Source organism: Corythoichthys intestinalis, chromosome 2 (genome assembly GCF_030265065.1).
Source record: "Corythoichthys intestinalis isolate RoL2023-P3 chromosome 2, ASM3026506v1, whole genome shotgun sequence".
In the NCBI taxonomy this organism is placed as follows: Eukaryota; Metazoa; Chordata; class Actinopteri; order Syngnathiformes; family Syngnathidae; genus Corythoichthys; species Corythoichthys intestinalis.
This window is the reverse complement of record NC_080396.1, coordinates 61,990,396-62,013,841: the sequence shown is the minus strand read 5'-3', so window position 1 is coordinate 62,013,841 and position 23,446 is coordinate 61,990,396. Positions and strand designations below refer to the sequence as shown.

At 39.6% G+C, this 23,446-nt stretch overlaps 2 protein-coding genes across 9 annotated transcripts; one reads left to right on the top strand and one right to left on the bottom strand.

The window, feature by feature from the left end:
• Positions 1-1,175: 1,175 nt before the first annotated feature.
• On the bottom strand, positions 1,176-9,161 carry taf13 (TATA-box binding protein associated factor 13). Of its 2 annotated transcripts, none has more exons than XM_057824258.1 (2): positions 9,014-9,161; positions 1,176-1,786 (listed from the first exon to the last, which is right to left on the bottom strand). In XM_057824258.1, the coding sequence occupies exon 2, from the start codon at positions 1,783-1,785 to the stop codon at positions 1,411-1,413; it is 375 nt and encodes a 124-aa protein (XP_057680241.1). In that variant the 5' UTR covers position 1,786; positions 9,014-9,161; the 3' UTR covers positions 1,176-1,410. The 2 variants fall into 2 exon arrangements, with proteins under 2 accessions (XP_057680241.1, XP_057680231.1); XM_057824248.1 differs by lacking the exon at positions 9,014-9,161 and adding an exon at positions 8,443-8,603.
• Positions 8,580-21,974, top strand: slc35c2 (solute carrier family 35 member C2). Of its 7 annotated transcripts, none has more exons than XM_057824189.1 (12): positions 8,580-8,766; positions 9,142-9,234; positions 9,301-9,437; positions 9,623-9,725; positions 12,532-12,682; positions 12,770-12,833; positions 12,916-12,988; positions 15,371-15,539; positions 18,829-18,912; positions 19,037-19,212; positions 20,110-20,239; positions 20,504-21,974. In XM_057824189.1, the coding sequence occupies exons 5-12, from the start codon at positions 12,553-12,555 to the stop codon at positions 20,617-20,619; spliced, it is 942 nt and encodes a 313-aa protein (XP_057680172.1). In that variant the 5' UTR covers positions 8,580-8,766; positions 9,142-9,234; positions 9,301-9,437; positions 9,623-9,725; positions 12,532-12,552; the 3' UTR covers positions 20,620-21,974. The 7 variants fall into 7 exon arrangements, with proteins under 7 accessions (XP_057680172.1, XP_057680209.1, XP_057680190.1 ...); XM_057824226.1 differs by having other exon boundaries at positions 9,521-9,725; XM_057824207.1 differs by lacking the exon at positions 9,301-9,437.
• The last annotated feature ends 1,472 nt before the right edge of the window (positions 21,975-23,446 follow it).

Genomic DNA, 23,446 nt, shown 5'->3' with positions numbered 1-23,446 from the left:
GTGGCGACTTTGGTTTCCATCCAGCCTGGACCGGCATTAAACTGGTTTATAGGACCGAGTAGACAGCACTCATAACGAGGGCTGGGCATCGAGCATCAAGCATCGATGGGATCCGGGACCAACACTCCGGTTCTCCGGGAACCATTCAAATTTTTTTTATTTTGATTCCAAGTTTCGATGCCCTGACTGCCAACTGGAAAAAATAGCTGCCAAACACCACGAAGAAGAAGCCACGTCCTTACTAGCTCCGTTATGAGCAAATCGTGAGGAAAAAATAGCTGCCGAACACCACGATGAAGCCACGTGAAGACTAGCTCCGTTATGAGCAAATCATATGTAGTGACAAAGTACATTTAAGGGTTCGGCAAAGGGGCCCATTTTCATACACCAACTATATCAACGACAAAGTTGTGTTTTCGAAAAGGTTTTGGACTGGTTGCCTCCAGTTTACAGGCTGTATTGCATTTCAATCAATTGCTAGCTCTCTATATAATGAAATGAGGAACTGGTTTGCTCAGTGGAAGGCTGACTCGCACTGAGTATGCGACAGTACAACAGACCAAATATGAAGACGAATTCGCTTAGTTATTAGCTTTCTAGGTTACATTTATCATGTTTAGAATTTTTTTTTTTTTAAATCTTCGTTATGAATTCTGAAGTGTTCGGTGAATGCACATGTGAAACACGTGGGGTTCGGTACCTTTAGCAAGGTTAAGAACCACTGCCCTAGAGGGAGTTGAAGAGGTTGCTAAATTTGGGAAAACTCACTTTAACATTCCCAAGTGTGCTTCCAGCATGATACAGGCTGTGCAAGCATGCCCTCTACTGGCTAATTTGTAACCTACGGGCAACAAAGGCACCAATAAGTCACCATTTAATCAACCCTAATACACATAAATCCAAAATTAGGCTCCTAGGATCGATAGATACTGGCCCACGCTACAAAGCTGCCACTATTCAAGATGATTGATTCACAAATGACAGAGGAGTAGGACTTCAAAGTTAGATTCCACAAGGACAACTACTTGAGTGGTGCCTTGACAGGCTTTCAGCCTGTAAAAATCACAGCAGGTCATTTCAATTACAACCATGTTTTTTGTGTAGTGCACATCTGTCACGTCAGTTTACAAGTTAAAAAAAAACACTCAACCTGATGCAAAAAAAGACATGTATGGTTATTTTAAAGCATATGTTTATTTAAAATGGTTCTTGGGAGTATAACACCTGCTTAAAAGGTAAGGTATGGATGGTGTTGTCTAACAGATGGTGTGCACAAATCAGTAAATAATGAATAGTACAAAAACATGCAGGTTTAATTGATCCTTAGGTTCTGAAAATGACATATGAATGTGATGGTCGACCAATCCAGGGTTTACCAAAGTCATTTTATTAAATCGTCTCAGCTGCAGTTTATGAGCCATAGTTAGCTTCGTCAAAAGCTTTGCGGGCCCTCTTGAGCTCCTCATTCATGGTCAGCAGGTCTTTGACTCTGGCGAATTTTCTGGGATCCTTTCGAATAAGGAAGACGATGTCTTCCACCTGAACGCGACCCTGGCGCCCGATGGACATGGCTTTGTGGGTCATTTCTGTGATGAACTCAATCACCAGATCTTCCAAGATATCCACCGATTCAGTGTATGGGTTCTGGTCGTCACCGAAGCCGTACATCATACAGCGTAGCTCCTTGGAGAAGAGCCTCTTTCTCCGGCCGTGGCACACGTCCACTCCACTGCAGCTCTCATCCAACTCCTCCTCGAAGCCAGTTTCATCCTCTTCATCTGCCATTCTTTTGCAAAAACAAAGTTATTAAACCTTTATAGGGCACTCATTTAAATAAAGTATTACAACGATAACAACAATAACTACAGTGCATCTGTTTTTATTCATTTAACTGTATTAATTTTGCTTTTAATAACATTTTACAAATTTATCAATTTAGGTGTAACCCAAAAATAAACATAAAAAAAAAAAAAAAAAACTAAGGTTCACACATCTGCTCCACAGTTCTGAGATCCAGGGTTCAATCCTAGGCTTTGGCCTTCCTGTGTGTAATTTGCATGTTCTCCCCATATTTTCTCCGGGTACTCCAGTTTCCTCCTGAATGGTTCAGGGTTTCTAAAGGTATCAGCTAATCTCATTTAATGCTTTTTAATGTCAATATACACTAATTTAATGGCCATGCCCAACAGCAGATAGTTTCACACACATAAATTGCAAATAGACTTGTCCGATAATGACTTTTTAACCGGTAACCGATTGTGTCCAACTCCAAAAATCCAATACTGATATCAAACCGCTACCGATATATGGGGTCGTGGACTTGACATAATATGGCTAATTGTATTGTGATTCCTCACAGGAAACAATGATAACTGTAACAACTTCAAGTTTTTCCAATAAGCATTCTGTTAAAAATAAGAAACTTTATGGAAAAAGTGCCTATATTGCACCACTATACTTATTGTTGAAATCAAAATAGTGCCAACATCAGTTTTTTGGATCAAGTTCAAGTGCCAATAAGGCACCACCATATCACATTTGTTTCACACAGTGCTTAGGCCTCAAAATAACAACAAAGGCACATAGCTTCAGTATCGTGAATGATGTATGTAATGAGTTTATAGTTCATTATTTTTCAATCATCTATTGTTCCCAAGCATCTTAGTTTGGAGACATTTAATCGTCAATGAGCATAACTGCTTTGCTAAGCTGTGACCAGCCCTTATACAAAGGGCAACATGCATATTGCCCCAAAGTTGATAATGAAAGAATGATGTTGATATTATTCAATATTATTTTAAAATGCCTTTATCAGCTGATATTATCGGGTAGCCGATAGTATCGGCTCTCTTATTCTGCCTGTAATAATCTTATGTTCTCTTACCCCGGCTACCAGATAACATCAGACAACTCAAAAAATGTCAAAAAAAAAAACAAAACATTTAACCATCAAATTTGAATAACTTTCACTGCCTCAAACATTTAGTGTACTGCTTTTTAAGGCCTGAATTTTGAAAAATCAATTTACTGACTTTTAATGCATTACAGACAAGTTTCCTGAGCGAAATATGGGCGGCACCATCTTGGACAATGTCTGCCTCCAACTTCCAGTTTAGAAAAAAACATCCATGAGTTGCAGTTGTAGTTAGCAGTGTGGTGAAAACGTTAGAACTGCGAAATAAAGCCAGAGGAACCCACTGAATATTCAAAAATGGATTCAGCACGACCTAGATGAGACATAGATGAGATTGGATGATTGTTCTTATCACTTCGTTGATCATTCGTAGACAAAATTATTACAACCTGTCAGCCTGTGCTGACGTGAGGTATAGATAGATACGCCGGCCACTTGAGTGACGAAAATGAGGTGAAATTACAAATTATATTACATTTACCTCGGAAACTTGTCTATAATGACCCACATAAAGCCTGTGGTTGTTTCGTTGTTTGCGATTGGCTGCCAACCAATGGCGTACCGCACGCATGCTATTTTTAGACCGTGACGTCGCATCTTAAAGTGGAAGTAAAGCAGAAGTGGGACATTACAGACCCGCCCTCGCATAGAAACCATGTTAATTCTGCTACTTTTCTCTGGAAATCTTTCAAAAACGAACATGCCGATCACACATTGCTTTTTTGGAACTTGTAGAAACGACTCTAGACATTATGACATATGAAGGATGTTTTCTTCAGACGTTTCCTGAAACCAAAAACTCACGAGGAAAAAATGTGAAGAATGAATCAACTTGCACGGCCTTTTAACGGCAGCTCGGTGAATCCATTCACATTTCATACGCAGTAAACATTTAGTTGGGTTGGCATGGTCTTTCAGAGGACAAAGAGGTAAGCCATTTTGATATTTTTAACTTATTTTTTTAGCGTGACGTTGTGCCGTGCTGCTTCTGTCTGACAATGAATGACCTGAAAACAATTAAAATGGTATCTGACTACCTTTTCTGTTGTAAAAAAAAAAAAAAAACTTTAGTAAGGGGAAAGTGTAAATAAATTATAGAATTAAGATTTGGTATCAATGAAAAAATTAAAAGTGTTCGTTGGCTGTCACTGAGTAGCATTTGCGATCGCTCCACAAAACTAACAATATAAATTATCCCCATGAACGGTCAGAGATGTACGACAACCAGAGGATACGGCTGGTGGTAAAGGGTAGCTTGTTGAAACAGGAGAATGTCATTGTCAGTCGCGTAAGAAAAAGGTGTCGATAAAAAAGCTAAGCCTATGCTTAGGTCGGCTCGTTTTTTTCCGTCTTTTTCAGCCCTCAACACTCAAGCCATCTTTTTAACTGAACATTTTTATGTTCTTACACATCTTTGCCAGTGAATTTGACACCAGGGACGTCATTTTTTGAGTGAATTGGTAGGTTTAGCTCTGTAAACATCTCATTTGTACACAATTTCCATTCATTTACTATTGGGGACAAGCTCCCGTTTGTCCCCCACTCAGCAACAGTAGCTAACGTCATAAATATTAATGAGCGGAAGCGACGTGTTCCTTGCAGTACGCCATTCTGGGTGTACCCGCCTACTACTCATAGTTAGCTGGGATGTGCTGCAGCACCCCCACAACCGCCATGAGGATAAGTAGCACGGAAGATTTTAACACCAGTATTTTTCCTTTTCCTAAGTAAAATTTCCTCAATGTAACCTTACTTTTTACTTGAGTAGATATTTATGTTGCTTTTCCCCTTTGCTATATGGCGGAAAACACTCAGGTGACTTGAAGTTCCGCTCTGAGACCCCAAATTTGGCCAACTTTCAAAATTGTCCGATATGCATGTGTGATACATCATTGGAAAGCTTAAGATCACAATTTTCTGGGGGAACAAAAATTTTGAACAGGAGGGTTTTCTTTTTTAAATGTTTTTTAAACAGCAAAACCCTATCTAGAGGTGAGAGCACGTGAGAGCAGAATTACAGACGCCATGACTTTAACGAGATATTGTCGCGTACTTACAGTGCCTTGCAAAAGTATTCGGCCCCCTTGAATCTTGCAACCTTTCGCCACATTTCAGGCTTCAAACATAAAGATATGAAATTTAATTTTTTTGTCAAGAATCAACAACAAGTGGGACACAATCGTGAAGTGGAACAACATTTATTGGATAATTTAAACTTTTTTAACAAATAAAAAACTGAAAAGTGGGGCGTGCAATATTATTCGGCCCCTTTACTTTCAGTGCAGCAAACTCACTCCAGAAGTTCAGTGAGGATCTCTGAATGATCCAATGTTGTCCTAAATGACCGATGATGATAAATAGAATCCACCTGTGTGTAATCAAGTCTCCGTATAAATGCACCTGCTCTGTGATAGTCTCAGGGTTCTGTTTAAAGTGCAGAGAGCATTATGAAAACCAAGGAACACACCAGGCAGGTCCGAGATACTGTTGTGGAGAAGTTTAAAGCCGGATTTGGATACAAAAAGATTTTCCAAGCTTTAAACATCTCAAGGAGCACTGTGCAAGCCATCATATTGAAATGGAAGGAGCATCAGACCACTGCAAATCTACCAAGACCCGGCCGTCCTTCCAAACTTTCTTCTCAAACAAGGAGAAAACTGATCAGAGATGCAGCCAAGAGGCCCATGATCACTCTGGATGAACTGCAGAGATCTACAGCTGAGGTGGGAGAGTCTGTCCATAGGACAACAATCAGTCGTACACTGCACAAATCTGGCCTTTATGGAAGAGTGGCAAGAAGAAAGCCATTCCTCAAAGATATCCATAAAAGTCTCGTTTAAAGTTTGCCACAAGCCACCTGGGAGACACACCAAACATGTGGAAGAAGGTGCTCTGGTCAGATGAAACCAAAATTGAACTTTTTGGCCACAATGCAAAACGATATGTTTGGCGTAAAAGCAACACAGCTCATCACCCTGAACACACCATCCCCACTGTCAAACATGGTGGTGGCAGCATCATGGTTTGGGCCTGCTTTTCTTCAGCAGGGACAGGGATGATGGTTAAAATTGACGGGAAGATGGATGCAGCCAAATACAAGAACATTCTGGAAGAAAACCTGTTGGTATCTGCACAAGACCTGAGACTGGCACGGAGATTTATCTTCCAACAGGACAATGATCCAAAACATAAAGCCAAATCTACAATGGAATGGTTCAAAAATAAACGTATCCAGGTGTTAGAATGGCCAAGTCAAAGTCCAGACCTGAATCCAATCGAGAATCTGTGGAAAGAGCTGAAGACTGCTGTTCACAAACACTCTCCATCCAACTTCACTGAGCTCGAGCTGTTTTGCAAGGAAGAATGGGCAATAATGTCAGTCTCTCGATGTGCAAAACTGATAGGAACATACCCCAAGCGACTTGCAGCTGTAATTGGGGCAAAAGGTGGCGCTACAAAGTATTAACGCAAGGTGGCTGAATAATATTGCACGCCCCACTTTTCAGTTTTTTATTTGTTAAAAAAGTTTAAATTATCCAATAAATTTTGTTCCACTTCACGATTGTGTCCCACTTGTTGTTGATTCTTGACAAAAAATTTTAATTTTATATCTTTATGTTTGAAGCCTGAAATGTGGCGAAAGGTTGCAAGGTTCAAGGGGGCCGAATACTTTTGCAAGGCACAATACCTTGTTTCGATCCAGAAACTCCATGTAACATGTATCACTGAGTGTCAAGACAGCTGGATTTTGGGGGGATTTTATGGGTGAAACATGGTAATATAACAAGGGTCGCTGTCGAGATTTTCTTTTTTATATATTTACCCTTTTTATCGCCCCCCCCCCCCCAATTTTTCTTTGTTTGGATTGATAATTTATCATCTAACATATCGGAGAAAATGCGACAGTAACAAAAAATACAATTAAGCGATAGTTATGAGGTAGATATCCGTGACTTTTTTACAGACACCATTTTTTTTCATTGTGACATAATTTGTTTAAAAGTTTAAAATATTTGAGTGAAATTTTTTTTAAGTCGTTTTTTTTTAAAATATGAGACATCAAGTAAAGATTCTAAGCTAAATACAACAGACATTTTGAATAATAAATATAATTAATTACCTTCGTTTTATGGATGGGTTGAAACAAAAATGGTTGCGCGACGTCTGTAAACGGGGGTTGTCAGGGTAAAACGGACAAATTTAAAATAGTTTGGGGGCTTAATGCGCCATGAATCTGCTATATATGTATATGTACTGCGTATATATAAGCACATATAGATATATTGTTCTATCAAACACAACAGTTGTTTTGGGTTAAAATTAGGGCTGTCAAAATTATCGCGTTAACGCGCGGTAATTAATTTTTTTAATTAATCATGTTAAAATATTTGACGCAATTAACGCACATGTCCCGCTCAGACAATATTCTGCCTTTTGGTAAGTTTTACAGCAAGGTTTTTTGTGCTGTCTAAAAGCGAACTCATGTGGTCGCTTTGCGACATGGTTTATTGCTTTCTTGCCAGTTCAATATGGCTGCACGACGTCTCGGGCTGACGCATACGTTGTAATGTTGTGTGTTATATGATCCTTGGACAAGATTTGTCCGTAAGTATGATTGTTGTAAAGAATGTACATATTATGTTAGTATGCGAAATGTTATATTTTTTGCATGAGATGCTTTTTGTTTATGTTTAGTGAACCTGTATAGCGTGCTAAGCTAACGTTGTTGCTAATGCAATGCTTGTGTACTTTTTTTTCTTATAGTTTCACTACGGTCTAAAGAGGACAGTGGTTTGAGGCCATTTTATTAATAAATCAGATAAAAAAGGAAGAAGTCTGATTATTAAGGCGTTGTTCACTAGCTGTCTAGCTTTGGAAAAAGTAGACGCTTCGGAGTGAGGACAGCATAGACAGATTTAAATGACAGTAGAATGAAATGCCCACTACAGTCCTTATGTACCGTATGTTGAATGTATATATCCATCTTGTGTCTTATCTTTCCATTCCAACAAATTATTTTACAGAATATATATTTAATTTACAGAAAAATATGGCATATTTTATACATGGTTTGAATTGCGATTAATTACGATTAATTAATTTTTAAGCTGTAATTAACTCGATTAAAAATTTTAATCGTTTGACAGCCCTAGTTAAAATATAGCAGTTTCTTTTAGAGAGGAGTGCAAGAGCAGCAACTTATTCAGTCTTGTCTGTGTTTTCCGCCATATACATTTGTGGACACCAGGACTGTTATTTTTCTTATTGCCAAAAATAGTCACTTGTGCTACAAAGGGTTAATTATACGATTTTCAAAGAAACTATTTTAATAATTAATATGCTGTACTGTCCTTGTTAGTGCAGCTGGAGTGATGCGTTTAATGTTTCGGTAGAACTCGGTAAAACCATACGGCTGTTTCCATCTTAGTTGAAACGCATTTTTAGAGTGTCTTAAATTCAAAAGAAGAAAATATCTGAAACGCGTAAAGTGTTTTAATACAGTTTTAAGCGAAGAAATAAAGTCTTACTTCAAAATTTGTCGTGGAACCAAAACAGCCCGTTGTTGACGTCTGTTTCCGGCTTCTTGTCGTCGACCAGGAAGTGACTCTTGGCAGAAATTGTCAGGATTTTGGAAACACTGCCCCCAGGTGGTGCATTTATGGTGCGTTTGTTTACACTCTGTTCACTTCCCGTGGCGCGTTACTGACGTGTACCAAGTCAGGAGCACACTGTCGTTAAATGTTAGAATTTATGCTTAATATTGTAACACGATTGAAAGCTTTAGATATTTTCCGCAGTTCAACGCACGTGGACTTAAATCACTTTTAATGACAATTCAACACATGTAAAAGGTCTGTATTTGTGTGTCTGACGTTAAATGCATGCTATTTGTTCTAGAGAAGCCATACGATGATGTGCAAGGATCTATTGAGTTCATGCTCGCATTAGTCAATAGATTTTTAAAACATCAACAGTCTGTTGAAGTCAGCGCCAGAGTGGCGATGAAGTCCCAGTTTCGCCTCTCGATGAAATCGATTGCATATGCATAACAATAGCTATGATGTTGGCTAAAGCTAGGAAGTTGGATGGGTAACTCACTCAATTAGACTGTTTAAACGCTCCTAGCCTTATTTTCGTCTCCGAATCCACAACAGGTGTCTATAACGGGGGATTAAGTACACTCTGCAGATGACACTTGAAGTCTGTGTATGGCTTTTCCGGTCCAGTTTCTCTGCAGGACACTCCGGAATGTGGGACTGGTTCTCCTCTATTATGTCTTCTCCATAGGCATCACCTTCTATAACAAATGGCTAATGAAGGTAAGTGCAACAGTTACATAGCATCACTGACTGCTGTAGGGATTTTCTTGCTTGATTTATGTGCAGGTAGTGTTGGATCAGTAAACAAATGGTATGATTGAATGGCTACTAGTCAAGGGTGTTTCACACAAAGTCAACTGATGGTAGGTTCCAGCTTCCTGCAAACACTGAACAGCAACTGACCTGGATAAATGACAATATTGGTAGGCATACGGAATAACACAATACTCACCTTATTCGAATTGTTGCTTTATTCAAGAAGAATGTTTGTTGTGCCGGCTCAAAGATTAGTTTGTGAAGGATATGTGGCAGCTTAAAGAATGACAGCGTGAAGAAAAAAAAGATCTGCTGTGGTGAAATCGCTACTGATGAGGATACTGGTTTTCAGAGAGTTCAAGAGTAGAAAGGAAGAAGAGAGTAGAAGACACAGAAAGTAGACGGCCTGGCTCTGACTGACAGACGAGCAGAATGTGATACACAAGAGTATACAGGTACACACTATGTTTGCATCTTGAAGAAGGAAAAGGTCAATTTTCTCTTTCTATGGGTTCTTTTATTCTCTTAATGAACAGGAGATGATGACAGAATTCAGGAACAAAAAGAAAGCGATAATCACCTAAGATAAATGCATTTATTTAGGAAAGAATAATAAAAAGCTGGCTTGCCTGGACAGATGTCGAGAAGATCTGCCTTGAAATCTCGACGCAACCACTTTTTGTTCTTTCCATGCGAATAGGCAGGCCACCATGTTAGCCCATGAAGTGGCTCATATTAGAAAGACAAAATGATATAGAAAGGAATGTACCAAGTAAAATGAACAAACATGTGGAAACAAATATCTACGATCCCTTAAAGCACAGGACTGTCAGGTATTTAAAAATGTATGTAGTAATATTTGCATTCTGTACAGTTAACTAATTTGCACAGATGTGTAAGAATGCGCCTCAAGGCACAAGAAGGCATGTTCGCTGCTTTGCCTTACTTGCAGTGAAACATTATCACACAATGCCAGTGTTGCCAATTCAAATCAATTTAACATTCATCACTTTCAATAGCAGTGAATGAGGTACTGTAAGTGCTACAACAACAAAATAATCCAGAGGTATAATGATTAGGGATGTCAGTGATCCGATCATATGATCATAAATCTGGCCCGAGCACACCTTTTATAGAAGATTGTAATCGAGGGTGGGGGAATTGTGATGTATTTATTTATTTTTTTAAATATATACAGCCAACATGTCCGCGGTTTAGAAGTATTTTGAGGTATATAAAAGAAATACATAAAATATTAAATGATGGAAAATTGTTTCATCGCTGCTACTCGCTCGTTCTGAAGTTGCTTTCCATTGATGTACCGCGTCACATCGAGTACAGTGTATTTGAGCCCGTGTGTGAGAGTTTCAAGATTCACTTTAACCAAGCGATCAGTATACAGATAAAGTATTTAAATGCATACATTTGCATTTGCTGTGGTTTAGTACAATAATTTTATCGCGTGACCACCTTGTCTTTTTGTCACATTTTTTCCGCAACTTCCACACCCACTCTACCAGTCGCCGTTTAATCCGGCCAAGAGCAATGTCGCTCGGCTTCATCACAGCTAGGACTCTGCATGCTCATCTGGCTCATAATCGATTCCACTTGTTGCACAAGAATACAACAAATTTTATTTTAAGGAGTACAATAGATTGTAATAGCCTTGTAAAGAGCTATACTAGTTTCGCCGAGAACAGAATAGTATGTTGTTGTTGTTGTTGTAAACTACAGTTCCACACAAAAGTACATCGAGAGCTCGGTTAGCTTAGCAACTAGAAGCGTGAGACCCATTTTTGAGTGTACTTTCAAGAAAGTGCATTTATCAAGTCTTCATCGGCCGTTACGTTCACCGAACAGAATGCTACGGACGATGCCGGCACCTCTGCTACAGGATGCCTCCAGAATTTGCCACAAAATGCTCACTGCTGCCAGGAACGCACCCTCCCAAGGGGTTTAGGAATCTTCACCTTTCAAACAAGTTCTCGAGCCTCGGAGTTCGTACAACATTTTTTGATTTTTGAAAGATTGGAATCAGGTGTAAAAAGATTTAATGACTATTCAGCAACAGAATAATCAAGATGGACAAGGACATTGTGAAAAGAAACTCCAAAATAATATGTTTTGTCATAAATATTAAATAAACTGATAAATTGCCGAGTTGTCGGATTGTTACTCGGCATCGTCAGATCCTCAAAATCGGGTAGATCCGTGACTCCAGCTCTGGTGCAAAATATAAAATGTGATCGGGACAGCTCTAAATAGCACACTTGACACACCACAATCATTGTCATGCTGAAATTAGCCTGTTCCCTCTGACTGCAGTAACGTCTTCGGGTAGGAGCAGATCTAGAAGCCGGGGGAAAAAATTTGAGTGCACTTCAAGTGATTTAAATTTCATTTACTATTGAGGGCATCTTACCAGGACCTAATGGCTATCTTTTAGTCAGACAATACTCTATGCAGCTCTGCTTATCTTTTGGCGTTCACACGATAACAAGGGTGTCACACTTAAATTGGGAGGTGGTTGTTTCTGCATGATAGTGTTTCAGGCAGTGAAGGCTGGCTGATGCACTTCGCTCTTTGTCCAGCATAGCTGATCATGTAATCACGTCATGTGTGGCGTGAACTACAGTAATGCAACTATTTCTATAAGCAATTGAAAACTCCCAAGAACTCTTTAGCAGCCATTAACGGCGAGAGATGTCAAAGTCAAACCCATTTCAACTGAACTCCCACTCAAAAAAAGATTGGACACCTCTTCCCTTCAATGGCGGTGGATGAGTGCTATCTTTTAGTCAGACAATACTCTATGCAGCTCTGCTTATCTTTTGGCGTTCACACGATAACAAGGGTGTCACACTTAAATTGGGAGGTGGTTGTTTCTGCATGATAGTGTTTCAGGCAGTGAAGGCTGGCTGATGCACTTCGCTCTTTGTCCAGCATAGCTGATCATGTAATCACGTCATGTGTGGCGTGAACTACAGTAATGCAACTATTTCTATAAGCAATTGAAAACTCCCAAGAACTCTTTAGCAGCCATTAACGGCGAGAGATGTCAAAGTCAAACCCATTTCAACTGAACTCCCACTCAAAAAAAGATTGGACACCTCTTCCCTTCAATGGCGGTGGATGAGTGAAGTTCTGTAAATTTTAAAAGTTTTAAAGTTTCCATTTCTTTCAATTACCAAGAAAACAGCATTATAAGGTTGATTGATGTTCGCTTTACCTCATGATCTTGTATATGTAAAACACTTCCAGGGCTTCCACTATCCGCTTTTCATGACGTTAGTCCACCTGGCTCTCACCTTCTGCCTGTCAGCGCTGACCCGGCGCGCCATGCAGTGCTGGACAGGGAAGAATCGTGTGATTCTGACCTGGACAGAATACCTCCACAAAGTGGCTCCCACAGGTGAGACTTATTAGGTGTGGTCACTACTAGACAAATGAAAGTATTAATAGTGGGACATCAGGTTTAATAAACATCTATTTCCTCCAGCCTTGGCAACAACACTGGACATTGGACTCTCCAACTGGAGCTTTCTTTTCATCACCATTAGTTTGTAAGTAAACAACATGAACATGTCCTTATTACATTGGTTTTATCGTTATCCTTCTGTTTATTGTATTCTGTCTTTTTCCAAGGTACACCATGACCAAGTCCTCTGCAGTACTCTTTATCCTCTTTTTCTCTCTGGTTTTAAAACTGGAAGAACCGGTGAGTGTACAAAAAGTTGTGTAAAAAAGTTGTTTTTTCAACTTAAACCACTAACATACAGTTGTGGTCAAAAGTTATTTCTCCAGTTATTTCTACAACTCTGATTTTTCTCTGATAGAGTGATTGGAACAGATACTTCTTTGTCACAAAAAACATTCATGAAGTTTGGTTCTTTTCTGACTTTATTATGGGTTAACAGAAAAAGTGATCAAATCTGCTGGGTCAAAAATATACATACATGGATCTGAAAAAGCGAATCATTGACTTGAACAAGTCAGGAAAGTCACTTGGAGCCATTTCAAAGCAGCTGTAGGTCCCAAGAGCAACAGTGCAAACAATTGTTTGTAAGTATAAAGTGCAAGGCACTGTTTTGTCACTGCCACGATCAGGAAGAAAACGCAAGCTATCACCTGCTGCTGAGAGAAAATTGGTCAGGAGGGTGAAGATTCAACCGAGACTCACCAAAAAGCAGATCTGCCAAGAATTAGAAGCTGCTGGAACACAGGTGTCAGTGTCCACAGTCAAGCGTGTTTTGCATCTCCATGGACTGAGAGGCTGCCGTGCAAGACGGAAGCCCTTGCTCCAAAAGTGGCACCTTAAGGCTCGACTGAAGTTTGCTGCTGATTACATGGACAAAGATAAGACCTTCTGGAGGAAAGTTCTGTGGTCAGACGAAACAAAAATCGAGCTGTTTGGCCACAATGCCCAGCAATATGTTTGGAGGAGAAAAGGTGAGGCCTTTAACCCCAAGTACACCATGCCTACTGTCAAGCACGGTGGTGGTAGTATTATGCTGTGGGGCTGTTTTGCTGCCAATGGAACTGGTGCTTTACAGAGAGTAAATGGGATAATGAAGAAGGAGGATTACCCTATAAATTCTTCAAGATAACCTAACGTCATCAGCCCGAAGATTGGGTCCTGGGGGCAGTTGGTTGTTCCAACAGGACAATGACCCCAGACACACATCAAAAGTGGTAATGGAACGGCTAAATCAGGCTAGAATTAAGGTTTTCGAATGGCCTTCCCAAAGTCCTGACTTAAACCCTATTGAGAAATTGTGGACAATGCTGAAGAAACAAGTCCATGTCAGAAAGCCATCAAATTTAACTGAACTGCACCAATTCTGTCAAGAGGAGTGGTCAAAGATTCAACCAGAAGCTTGCCAGAAGCTTGTGGATGGTTACCAAAAGCGCCTAATTGAAGTGAAAATGGCCAAGGGACATGTTACCAAATATTAGCGCTGCTGTATGTATATTTTTGACCCAGCAGATTTGATCACTTTTTTCTGTTCACCCATAATAAAGTCATAAAAGAACCAAACTTCATGAATGTTTTTTGTGACAAAGAAGTATCTGTTCCAATCACTCTATCAGAGAAAAATCAGAGTTGTAGAAATAACTGGAAACTCAAGAGAGCCATGACATTATGTTCTTCACAAGTGTATGTAAACTTTTGACCACAAATGTACATAAACACCGTAACATATAATGTGACCAGCAATTTACACGGAATGTGTCTTTTTCCGACATAAGGCCGTGTGCTGAATCATTCCTATTCTGCTGCTTTTAGACATGCAGATTGAGCTGGCGCACTCATTCAGAGTGGTTACTGTCAGGTCTTTCCTGTTTGACATTGTGATCATTTCAATATTGTTTGTGAAATGTTTGTCAAAAAAGGGCTAAAGGCTGTCTCACACTAGCGTCAGCCCAGTTTGAAAGGCGGCCTGCAGCAAGCGCAAAATGGCAGGAGCCACGTAGGCTGACATAGACGCTGTCAGGAAGTGAAAAGCAAGTGGACTCCAGCAACCATATTTACGAGAGTCCCAACCACCAATGCATTTATTATTCGTTGTTGCACAAGAGAGCAGTGACTTTTCCTATTTTAAGGAGTAGGGGGCATTAATAATAGCAGTGGAAAGAGTTTTACTAATTTCCGTAAGAAGGTGAATAGTTTTTTTAATTCATGAACTGCATTTGCACACTAACGCACATCGAGGTATCATTTAGCTTAGCAAGGAGAAGTGTGATAGCCACTTTTCGAGTGTCCCAGAGCTTGCGAAACTTCAAAAAAGCGCAATTATCAAGGTTTCGTTGGCCGTGAATTGTTCAAAAAAGCGCAATTATCAAGGTTTCGTCGGCCGTGAATTGTGTGTATCTGCCCACCGAAAAAGCCTGATAGCACAGATATCAGTATGCCTGCCCCTCTTCTATTGGATGCACTGGTGATATCAGTGCGGCAGCGCTGTGAAAATAGAAGAATATAAGTCTCTATTTTGGGACCCACCCCTCGGTGAAAAGACTCAAGACGATATGAAATAGGCTTTTTTTTTTTTTTAAATGTGTTAAATATATTATTGAATTACTCGGCATCTCTTTCATTCAGAACCCATTCCTGATCCTGGTGGTGCTGCTGATTGCTAGTGGCTTGTTCATGTTTACCTTCCAATCAACCCAGTTCAACCTTGAGGGCTTCCTCATGGTGCTGCTGGCATCCTTCATTGGCGGGATCCGCTGGACCCTTACTCAGGTGCTGATGCAGAAAGCGGAGCTAGGTCAGTGCTTGATTGTTGTTCATTTAATAAATACAATTAGTGTGCTACTGATGCAGTGCTTGAAATGTATTATTTAGATTCTACCCATCTATCCAGGATGCTGGTATCGCTCATCAGTTTCCGTAAATAGTGAATTTCAACAGACAACTAACACTGTCCTAAAAGAGATCTACAGTGGGGCAAATAAGTATTTAGTCAACCACTAATTGTGCAAGTTCTTCCACTTGAAAATATTAGGCTACGTTCATACTACAGGTCTTAATGCACGAATCCGATTTTTTGTCATATCCGTTTTTTTGGCGTGCCCGTTCAGACTGCCTTTATCCATTGAGACCGTTCAAGTATTACGCATGCGCACTAATTTGCAGTCCGACACGCGCTAAGCAAGAAGACCCGCATGCGCAGAACCATCAAAACAAATGACAGACGTCATCCGTCATTCCAGGGATATCATATTTTGCTTTTCAAAAGGTGGACACAAATAACAGACATAAATAATCCCCGTTTAGGCAAATATTCAAAGTTTATATGGATCGATAGCATGCACGCACTGTCCGTGCACGTCACACACACATACGGGCAGTTTGTCCCGACTCTCGGCCGTGGAGGCAATGTTGAAATATTGCTCACTTGGAACAGAGAGAAAACTGAGCATTCTCAGGCTTATCCTCAACCCGTTTTTATTTTTTATGACTGTTGTCAAGCTCAGCCCTTCCTCAAAAGCCGTGTTCACTGCAAGCTAGGCGCTAATAACGCACAGGTGCATCGCTACGGTAACGACTCTCTCGCTATTTGATGACGTAATTGCTGCATTAAATCCGATTTGCGGGACTGGACAGTACAGACCGCCGCGACAGTCTGGACAAATGTGGCCCAGATCGGATTTAGACCACATACGAAAGTGACCCAGATCGGATTTGAAATGGTCCCGTTCTATGCGACTTGTCACGTTCAGACCGTCAAGTTAATGCCTCACTCGAGTCGGAAAAACACGAAAAAATCGGATTCGTGCATTAAGACCTGTAGTATGAACGTAGCCTTAGAGAGGCCTGTAATTGTCAACGTGGGTAAACCTCAACCATGAGAGACAGAATGTGGGAAAAAAACAGAAAATCACATTGTTTGATTTTTAAAGAATTTATTTGCAAATTATGGTGGAAAATAAGTATTTGGGCAATACCAAAAGTTAATCTCAATACTTTGTTATCTACCCATTGTTGGCAATAATGGAGGCCAAAAATTTTTTGTAACTCTTCACAAGCTTTTCACACACTGTTGCTGGTATTTTGGCCAATGCAGATCTCTAGAGCAGTGATGTTTTGCAGCTGTCGTTGGGCAACACAGATTTTCAACTCCCTCCACAGATTTTCTTTGGGGTTCAGATCTGGAGACTGGGTAGGCCACTCCAGGACCTTAAAATGCTTCTTACGAAGCCACTCCTTTGTTGCCCTGGCCGTGTGTTTGGGATCATTGTCATGCTGAAAGACCCAGCCACGTCTCATCTTAAATGCCCTTGCCGATGGAAGGAGATTTTCACTAAAAAACTCTCGATACATGGCCCCATTCATTCTTTCCTTTACACAGATCAGTCGTCCTGGTCCCTTTGCAGAAAAACGGCCCCAAAGCATGATGTTTCCACCCCCATGCTTCACAGTGGGTATGGTGCAGTTCAGTATTCTTTTTCCTCCAAACACGAGAACCTGTGTTTCTACCAAAAACTTCTATTTTGGTTTCATCTGACCATAACACATTCTCCCAGTCCTCATCTGGATCATCCAAATGCTCTCTAGCGAACTGCAGACGGGTCTGGACGTGTACTTTCTTCAGCAGGGGGACACGTCTGGCAGTGCAGGATTTGAGTGCCTGGCGGCGCATTGTGTTATTGATAGTAGCCTTTGTTACTGTGGTCCCAGCTCTTTGTAGGTCATTCTCTAGGTCGCCCCGTGTGGTTCTGGGATTTTTACTCACCATTCTTGTTATCATTTTGACGCCACGGGGTGAGGAGGGAGTTGAAAGTCCATGTTGCCCAACGACAGCCCCAAAACATCACTGCTCTAGAGGAGATCTGCATGAAGGAATGGGCCAAAATACCAGCAACAGTGTGTGAAAAGCTTGTGAAGAGTTACAGAAAACCTTTGGCCTCCATTATTGCCAACAATGGGTACATATTAACAAAGTATTGAGATGAACTTTTGGTATTGACCAAATACTTATTTTCCACAATGATTTGCAAATAAATTCTTTAAAAATCAAACAATGTGATTTTCTGTTTTTTTTTTTTCCCAAATTCTGTCTCTCGTGGTTGAGGTTTCCCCATGTTGACAATTACAGGCCTATCTTAATATTTTCAAGTGGGAGAACTTGCACAATTAGTGGTTGACTAAACTTATTTGCCCCACTGTAATTGGTGATAACATTATCATTGCCTATACTGATGGAGTGTCGACAGCAGGTTTCAAGGACAAACGTGGAGCATTTTGAGGTTTGCTGAAAATCTCAGCAATAGCAGATAATTGCCAATAGTTTGCAGCAGTCAGCAACATGATGCATGTCGTACACATCATTGACCCAGTACATGCAACAGGACTAAAGTTGACGTCTGGACGAAGAATGAAATTAAAGAGCTAAATAAAGCGGACTTCCTAACCAAAGGCAGTGCATTATGGAAGATGTAAAGCAATAAATGGGAGGAATTATCACGGTTATGCCATATTTATGTATATTGACAACATTTACGGTAATTCACTTGTGGCTTCAATTATTGCTGGACCGTTAAACAAAGTGAACTGCAAATCACTGTATGCAATGGATAAATCCAACTGGATAGACATTGAATATAAAGTATTGACATTTGGCTTATTTAATGAGTTCAGTGTTCAAGCAATACTGTAACGAACTATGGTACATTGCTTTATGTGTGTTATTTTTGTATATTCCTGTTGGAAGTGCCTAAAGCACAGGTGTCGAGCCGATTCCAGAAAGGGCCAAGTGAGTTCAGGTTTGCTTTCCAACCAATGAAGAGGACACCTTTTCACCAATCAGATCGTTTACATGTGTAATCAGTTAAACTTTGTCAGGTGCTGCTTGTTTCAGTAGGAAGTTCATTGGTTAAACTCTGCGCGGTATCGGTTGGAACAAAATCCAGCACCACTTGGCCCTTTCTGGAATCGGTTTGACACCTGTGGCCTAAAGTGAACACTGCCAATTTTTTGTTGAACTGATATTACCAAGTATCTTTAAACCCATCTCTGCTGCTAATTGACATTGTTCATATTACATCTTTTTGTAGGCCTCCAGAACCCGGTGGATGCAATGTACCACCTCCAGCCTCTCATGTTTCTTGGACTCTTTCCTCTCTTCCTATATAATGAAGGTGAGATAAAGCCTTGTCAGCTATTTGTTCTCCACAGACAGATGCCACCAATTCTCCACTTCTCTTTTGTTGTAAATTATGAGGATGTTAAACAGATCTGTTATCGTTTCTGTTTGTTGTTTAGGCTTGAGCCTCAGCAACTCTGACAAGTTATTCCGGGTGACAGAGCTCTCGCCCCTCTTGTATTCCGTTTTCTCACTATGCATTGGAGGGATCCTAGCTTTTGGTCTTGGCTTTTCAGAGTTCCTACTAGTCTCCCGAACTTCCAGTCTCACCTTATCCATTTCAGGGATCTTTAAGGTACTGATTTTTACAAGCTTTTGTGAGGTTTTTTTTTTTTTTTTGCTGTCTATAAAACATTTAAATGTGACATTCATTCATTCATCTTCTGAACCGCCTATCCTTACGAGGGTCACTGGAGTGCTGGAGGCTATCCCAGCTAGCAATTGGTAAGAGGCAGGGTGTTTAGACTTATCAATTATCAATACCTGTATAAAGAATGTATATTGTTGACTGGACTACCTTTTCAGGGGTCTGCATTATATTAATGAAATATTTAACTATTAGTTTTGATTAACTTCTGTGTATTGATGACTTAATGATGACATTGCTGACTATGATTATACTGTATATTATGGTTATGGTGATAGATTTTTTTTTTCAGGTTTCTAACCTGTGCATTTGTGGGAAAATATAGAAAACCATCAAATTTTAGCACAAGTGGTAAGTTGGTAACCATTCGGAGGGCAAACCTAAATATCCGAACTCGCAGTCTCAGGACACATAGAGACAAACAACCATTGACGCACACACTCACACCTATGGACAATTTGCAGTGTTCAGTCAGCCTACCATACATGTTTTTGGGATGTGGGAGGGAACCGGAGTACCCGTAGAAAACCCATGCAGGCACAGGGAGAACATGCTAAATCCACACAGGGAGGCCAGAGCTGGGATTGAACCATCAATCTCATAACTGTAAGGCGGACCTGCTCACCACTCTGCCACTGTGCTGCCCTTAAATGTGACAAATATGCAAGAAAACAAAAGGAATCAGGAAAATTTTCACACAATTGTAAGTGCAATTGAATGTGTCACTTACTATATACTTTTAGGAATGGAATACATGGAAACACCACTCCCGCCAAAAATGTAAGTTTATATGTACTTTCTGTCTGCTATCATGTTTCCCTGCAGGAAATATGCACACTGGTTCTGGCCGCATTGCTGATGGGAGATAAAATGAGCATCCTCAACTGGCTTGGCTTCACCGTATGTCTGTGCGGCATTGCATTGCACGTCGGACTCAAAATCTATTATTCGAAAAGTGAGTAAATTATTGCGGAGTTGTAGTAAATTTGAAATGTAATGAACGCAGATTTGAATAAATAAGGCCATTAAATTTAGGTTCATAATGAATCCTGTGAAATGTTTGTTTTGATAAAATTAACCACCATGCAAGTTGAACACTGACACCACATTCAATGAACGTTCCTATTGGTTTTACAATATTGTATTAGTGATTAGCGGGGTTGTTCTTTTTTGGCTATAGTCAGTTCTCGTGATCCGCCTTTTTCCGCTTTTCCTTCAGATAAGAGTGCATCCTTGCGGCAGCTGAACAGTAAGAGCCCAGAGCTTGAGTTGCCCTTGCTGCGAAATAACGAAGACTCCGCTGCTGAGAATGAGGAAGAAATCACCCTGCACTGACAGAAGATATCAAATATTTGAGGTCTGAAGTCAGAAAATTTACTTTAGACTTCCTAAGCTGTCAGCATACTGCGGGAGGTGAAAGGTAGACATTATGTCATCTAGTTTATTTTATAACCACATCATTAAGTCTGTCTTCATTAAGGCCGATATAATGAATTCGCTCTTCAATAGGTACGGTACTTAATTTCCTCAGAGCGGGGTAAATACAGATGTGGCTTTTCTGTTCGTGTGTCAACAATATATAATTGACATTGCTTGTTGGGACTTTAATGTGATCGTGTAATACGATGGAATTGTTTACAAAGCCAATGTGACAGATGGAATATTGATTGAAGAAGCACAAATGTGACTTCGTAATCGTCATCATTACAACTTTCTTGTATTTTGCTAAAGTTGTCCACCAATTTCATGATCTCATACAGTTCTTACGTTCTCTAATCTCGATGTATTTTATGCCTTGCGAACCTTGTACGATTGAAACTCAAAACCGCAAATTGATAACGGCGTAAATCGAGAATCACGTTTAAACCATGTTTCAGCTACCGGGACTGTGAAATTTTATACTACTTTTGTTACTCCTCTGACTGATATGTCACAATAAGTTGCATTTTGTTTGGTTTGATTTCATTTTGTTCTGAACACCACCACAAATCATTTGAATTTAAATGAAGATTTGTTTTAAGTTTAACTGTAGACTTTCACCTTAATCTTGAGAGCATTTACATCTAAATCAGACGGAGGGTAAACGTCTCAGATTTAGAAGTCTTCATTAATGCCTCCCATTTTTTTAGGGACCAAAAGAAATGGGACTATCGAACTGTTAGGCATTTATGGCTGCCAATGTCAATGGTTATCATTTATTTCATGATAATGTGACTGCTAACAAAAGCTATATGATTAATTCTGAACACTTTTGGGTAATACTGTCTTAGAAGTCTAATTGTTCCTCAGTCATAAGTCATTTTTAACGTACCAGACATCTGCTTTGTCTGTTGTGAGAAAACCAGTCAAACAGCATGAGTCAATCCCAGTTTGTTCAAGCACCTAATTAGATCTTTTGAGTGTAGAAGGACTTTAGTAGCAAAAAGGATGCTCATTGTCAAGTGGTTCTGTGTGCTGGGGAACTAAAACTTTTCTTAATTTGTAACAATTAACTGCAATAGTTCAGAAAATGGAAAATTATTGGGAAAAGATCTCACCACACGCTCGCTGTCATTTCAGTCATGACCTAATGTGCCTTATTTTCCTCACAGTTTTCAATCGGACTTATAGAGTAAGATTTTACAGGGATATACAGTTGAGTATTTGAAATATAGGACATGAAAACGATTATATTAATAAACTATTTTTGTGGCACCTTCGAGATTGTGTTGCTTTCTTTGGTACTGAGTAGATGACCGATTCAAATTTGAACCTCCTATTTTACGAATACTGACAGAGAATATGTTTATTTGACAATTTTGTGTCAGTAAAGGGTTACAGATGAGGCACAAGTCAAGTCACATACTAGTCTCATTTTGTTATCTATAATTACCTTTAATATAAGATGCTGTGCTAAGAAGGATGTTGAAGCCTTTGGACAGTGTTTCCAAGGTAGCACCAGGCATAGGCTCGGTATACTTGGAGCTCCGTTAGCGTGGAATTAAACTTCAAAGTGGTTGACATGTTGGATGTGGAAAAGTGGAGCGTTTGTGATTATTTTTTTTTTCTCCCCCAAATAAACAAGCAGAAACATTTTTTATTTACAAATTAAAAATTACAAATATTGTTTTCGAATCAAAAATATAAACGTGTGTAATGTCACTTATTTTCTCCAGTGTTACAATGTATGAGTCAAACCCAAGGGCGTAGTTTGTAGGGACATAACTACAAACTTTTCAGGATCCTTAAATTGTCCCCACCAAATTTTAAGCAACCTTATTTCCATTATATAATGACTTCACTTATATAGGTAATTTAGATTGTCTCCCCATATGTTCTAAGGATAGAATTGACCCTACCATTATTAAGTGAATTATTTTCATTATGTTCAGACTTACATTTACCTTTTCACTGCTGAGTGTGCCAGGCCATTTTTTCCCCTCAAATGCACGGTTGATTGGCTGATGACTTGACCCCCCCCCCCCACACACACACACACACACACCCACGTACTCACAGTCCCAATGAGGAGGGATATTAGAAGGGCTTTTTTCCCCCCGGCCAGCTGCAGCTACTGTAAGTAATGTAAAAAGACATCAATGTTGTGGAGGTGGGGAACACACCACTAGTTTTGCTACTGAAAGTCCAACCTGTATCAGCATTAGCATAACTTTAAACTGCGTGAATTTGCTAACCTCCAAAACTTGAGTAGGAAGCTGCTTAGAGAGAAGTGTCCTCCTGTATGTAATTTCTGCTGTTAATGTTATTTAAATTGTGAGAAATATAGTGAACCTAGGTTTATCGCTTTCTCCCTAATTTTCATTTACATATTATTTATGTGGTTTTAAAGCAGCCCAAAGAAAGTTTAATTTTTTTCTTCCAGTTTGGCTGTGCTTGGGGACAAAAAACAGTCGTGTCTTACCTGAAGGAAGGTTGAATTTTTATTTATTTTTGTTATTCCCTGAGTAGGAGTTTTTTTTCCCCAGTTATATATAATTTATATGTTTAAATATTATAATGGTATATGTTATATTAATTTTTCAACAATGTTGAGTGGTCTAAAGATAATTGTTTATTTTTTTGCATTCCTGGATAGTTAAGAGGTTATTAACAATTTTTAACAAACTTTGTATTTATTGTGTATTCTAATATAATTTGAGTTATGTACAAATATTGAAATATA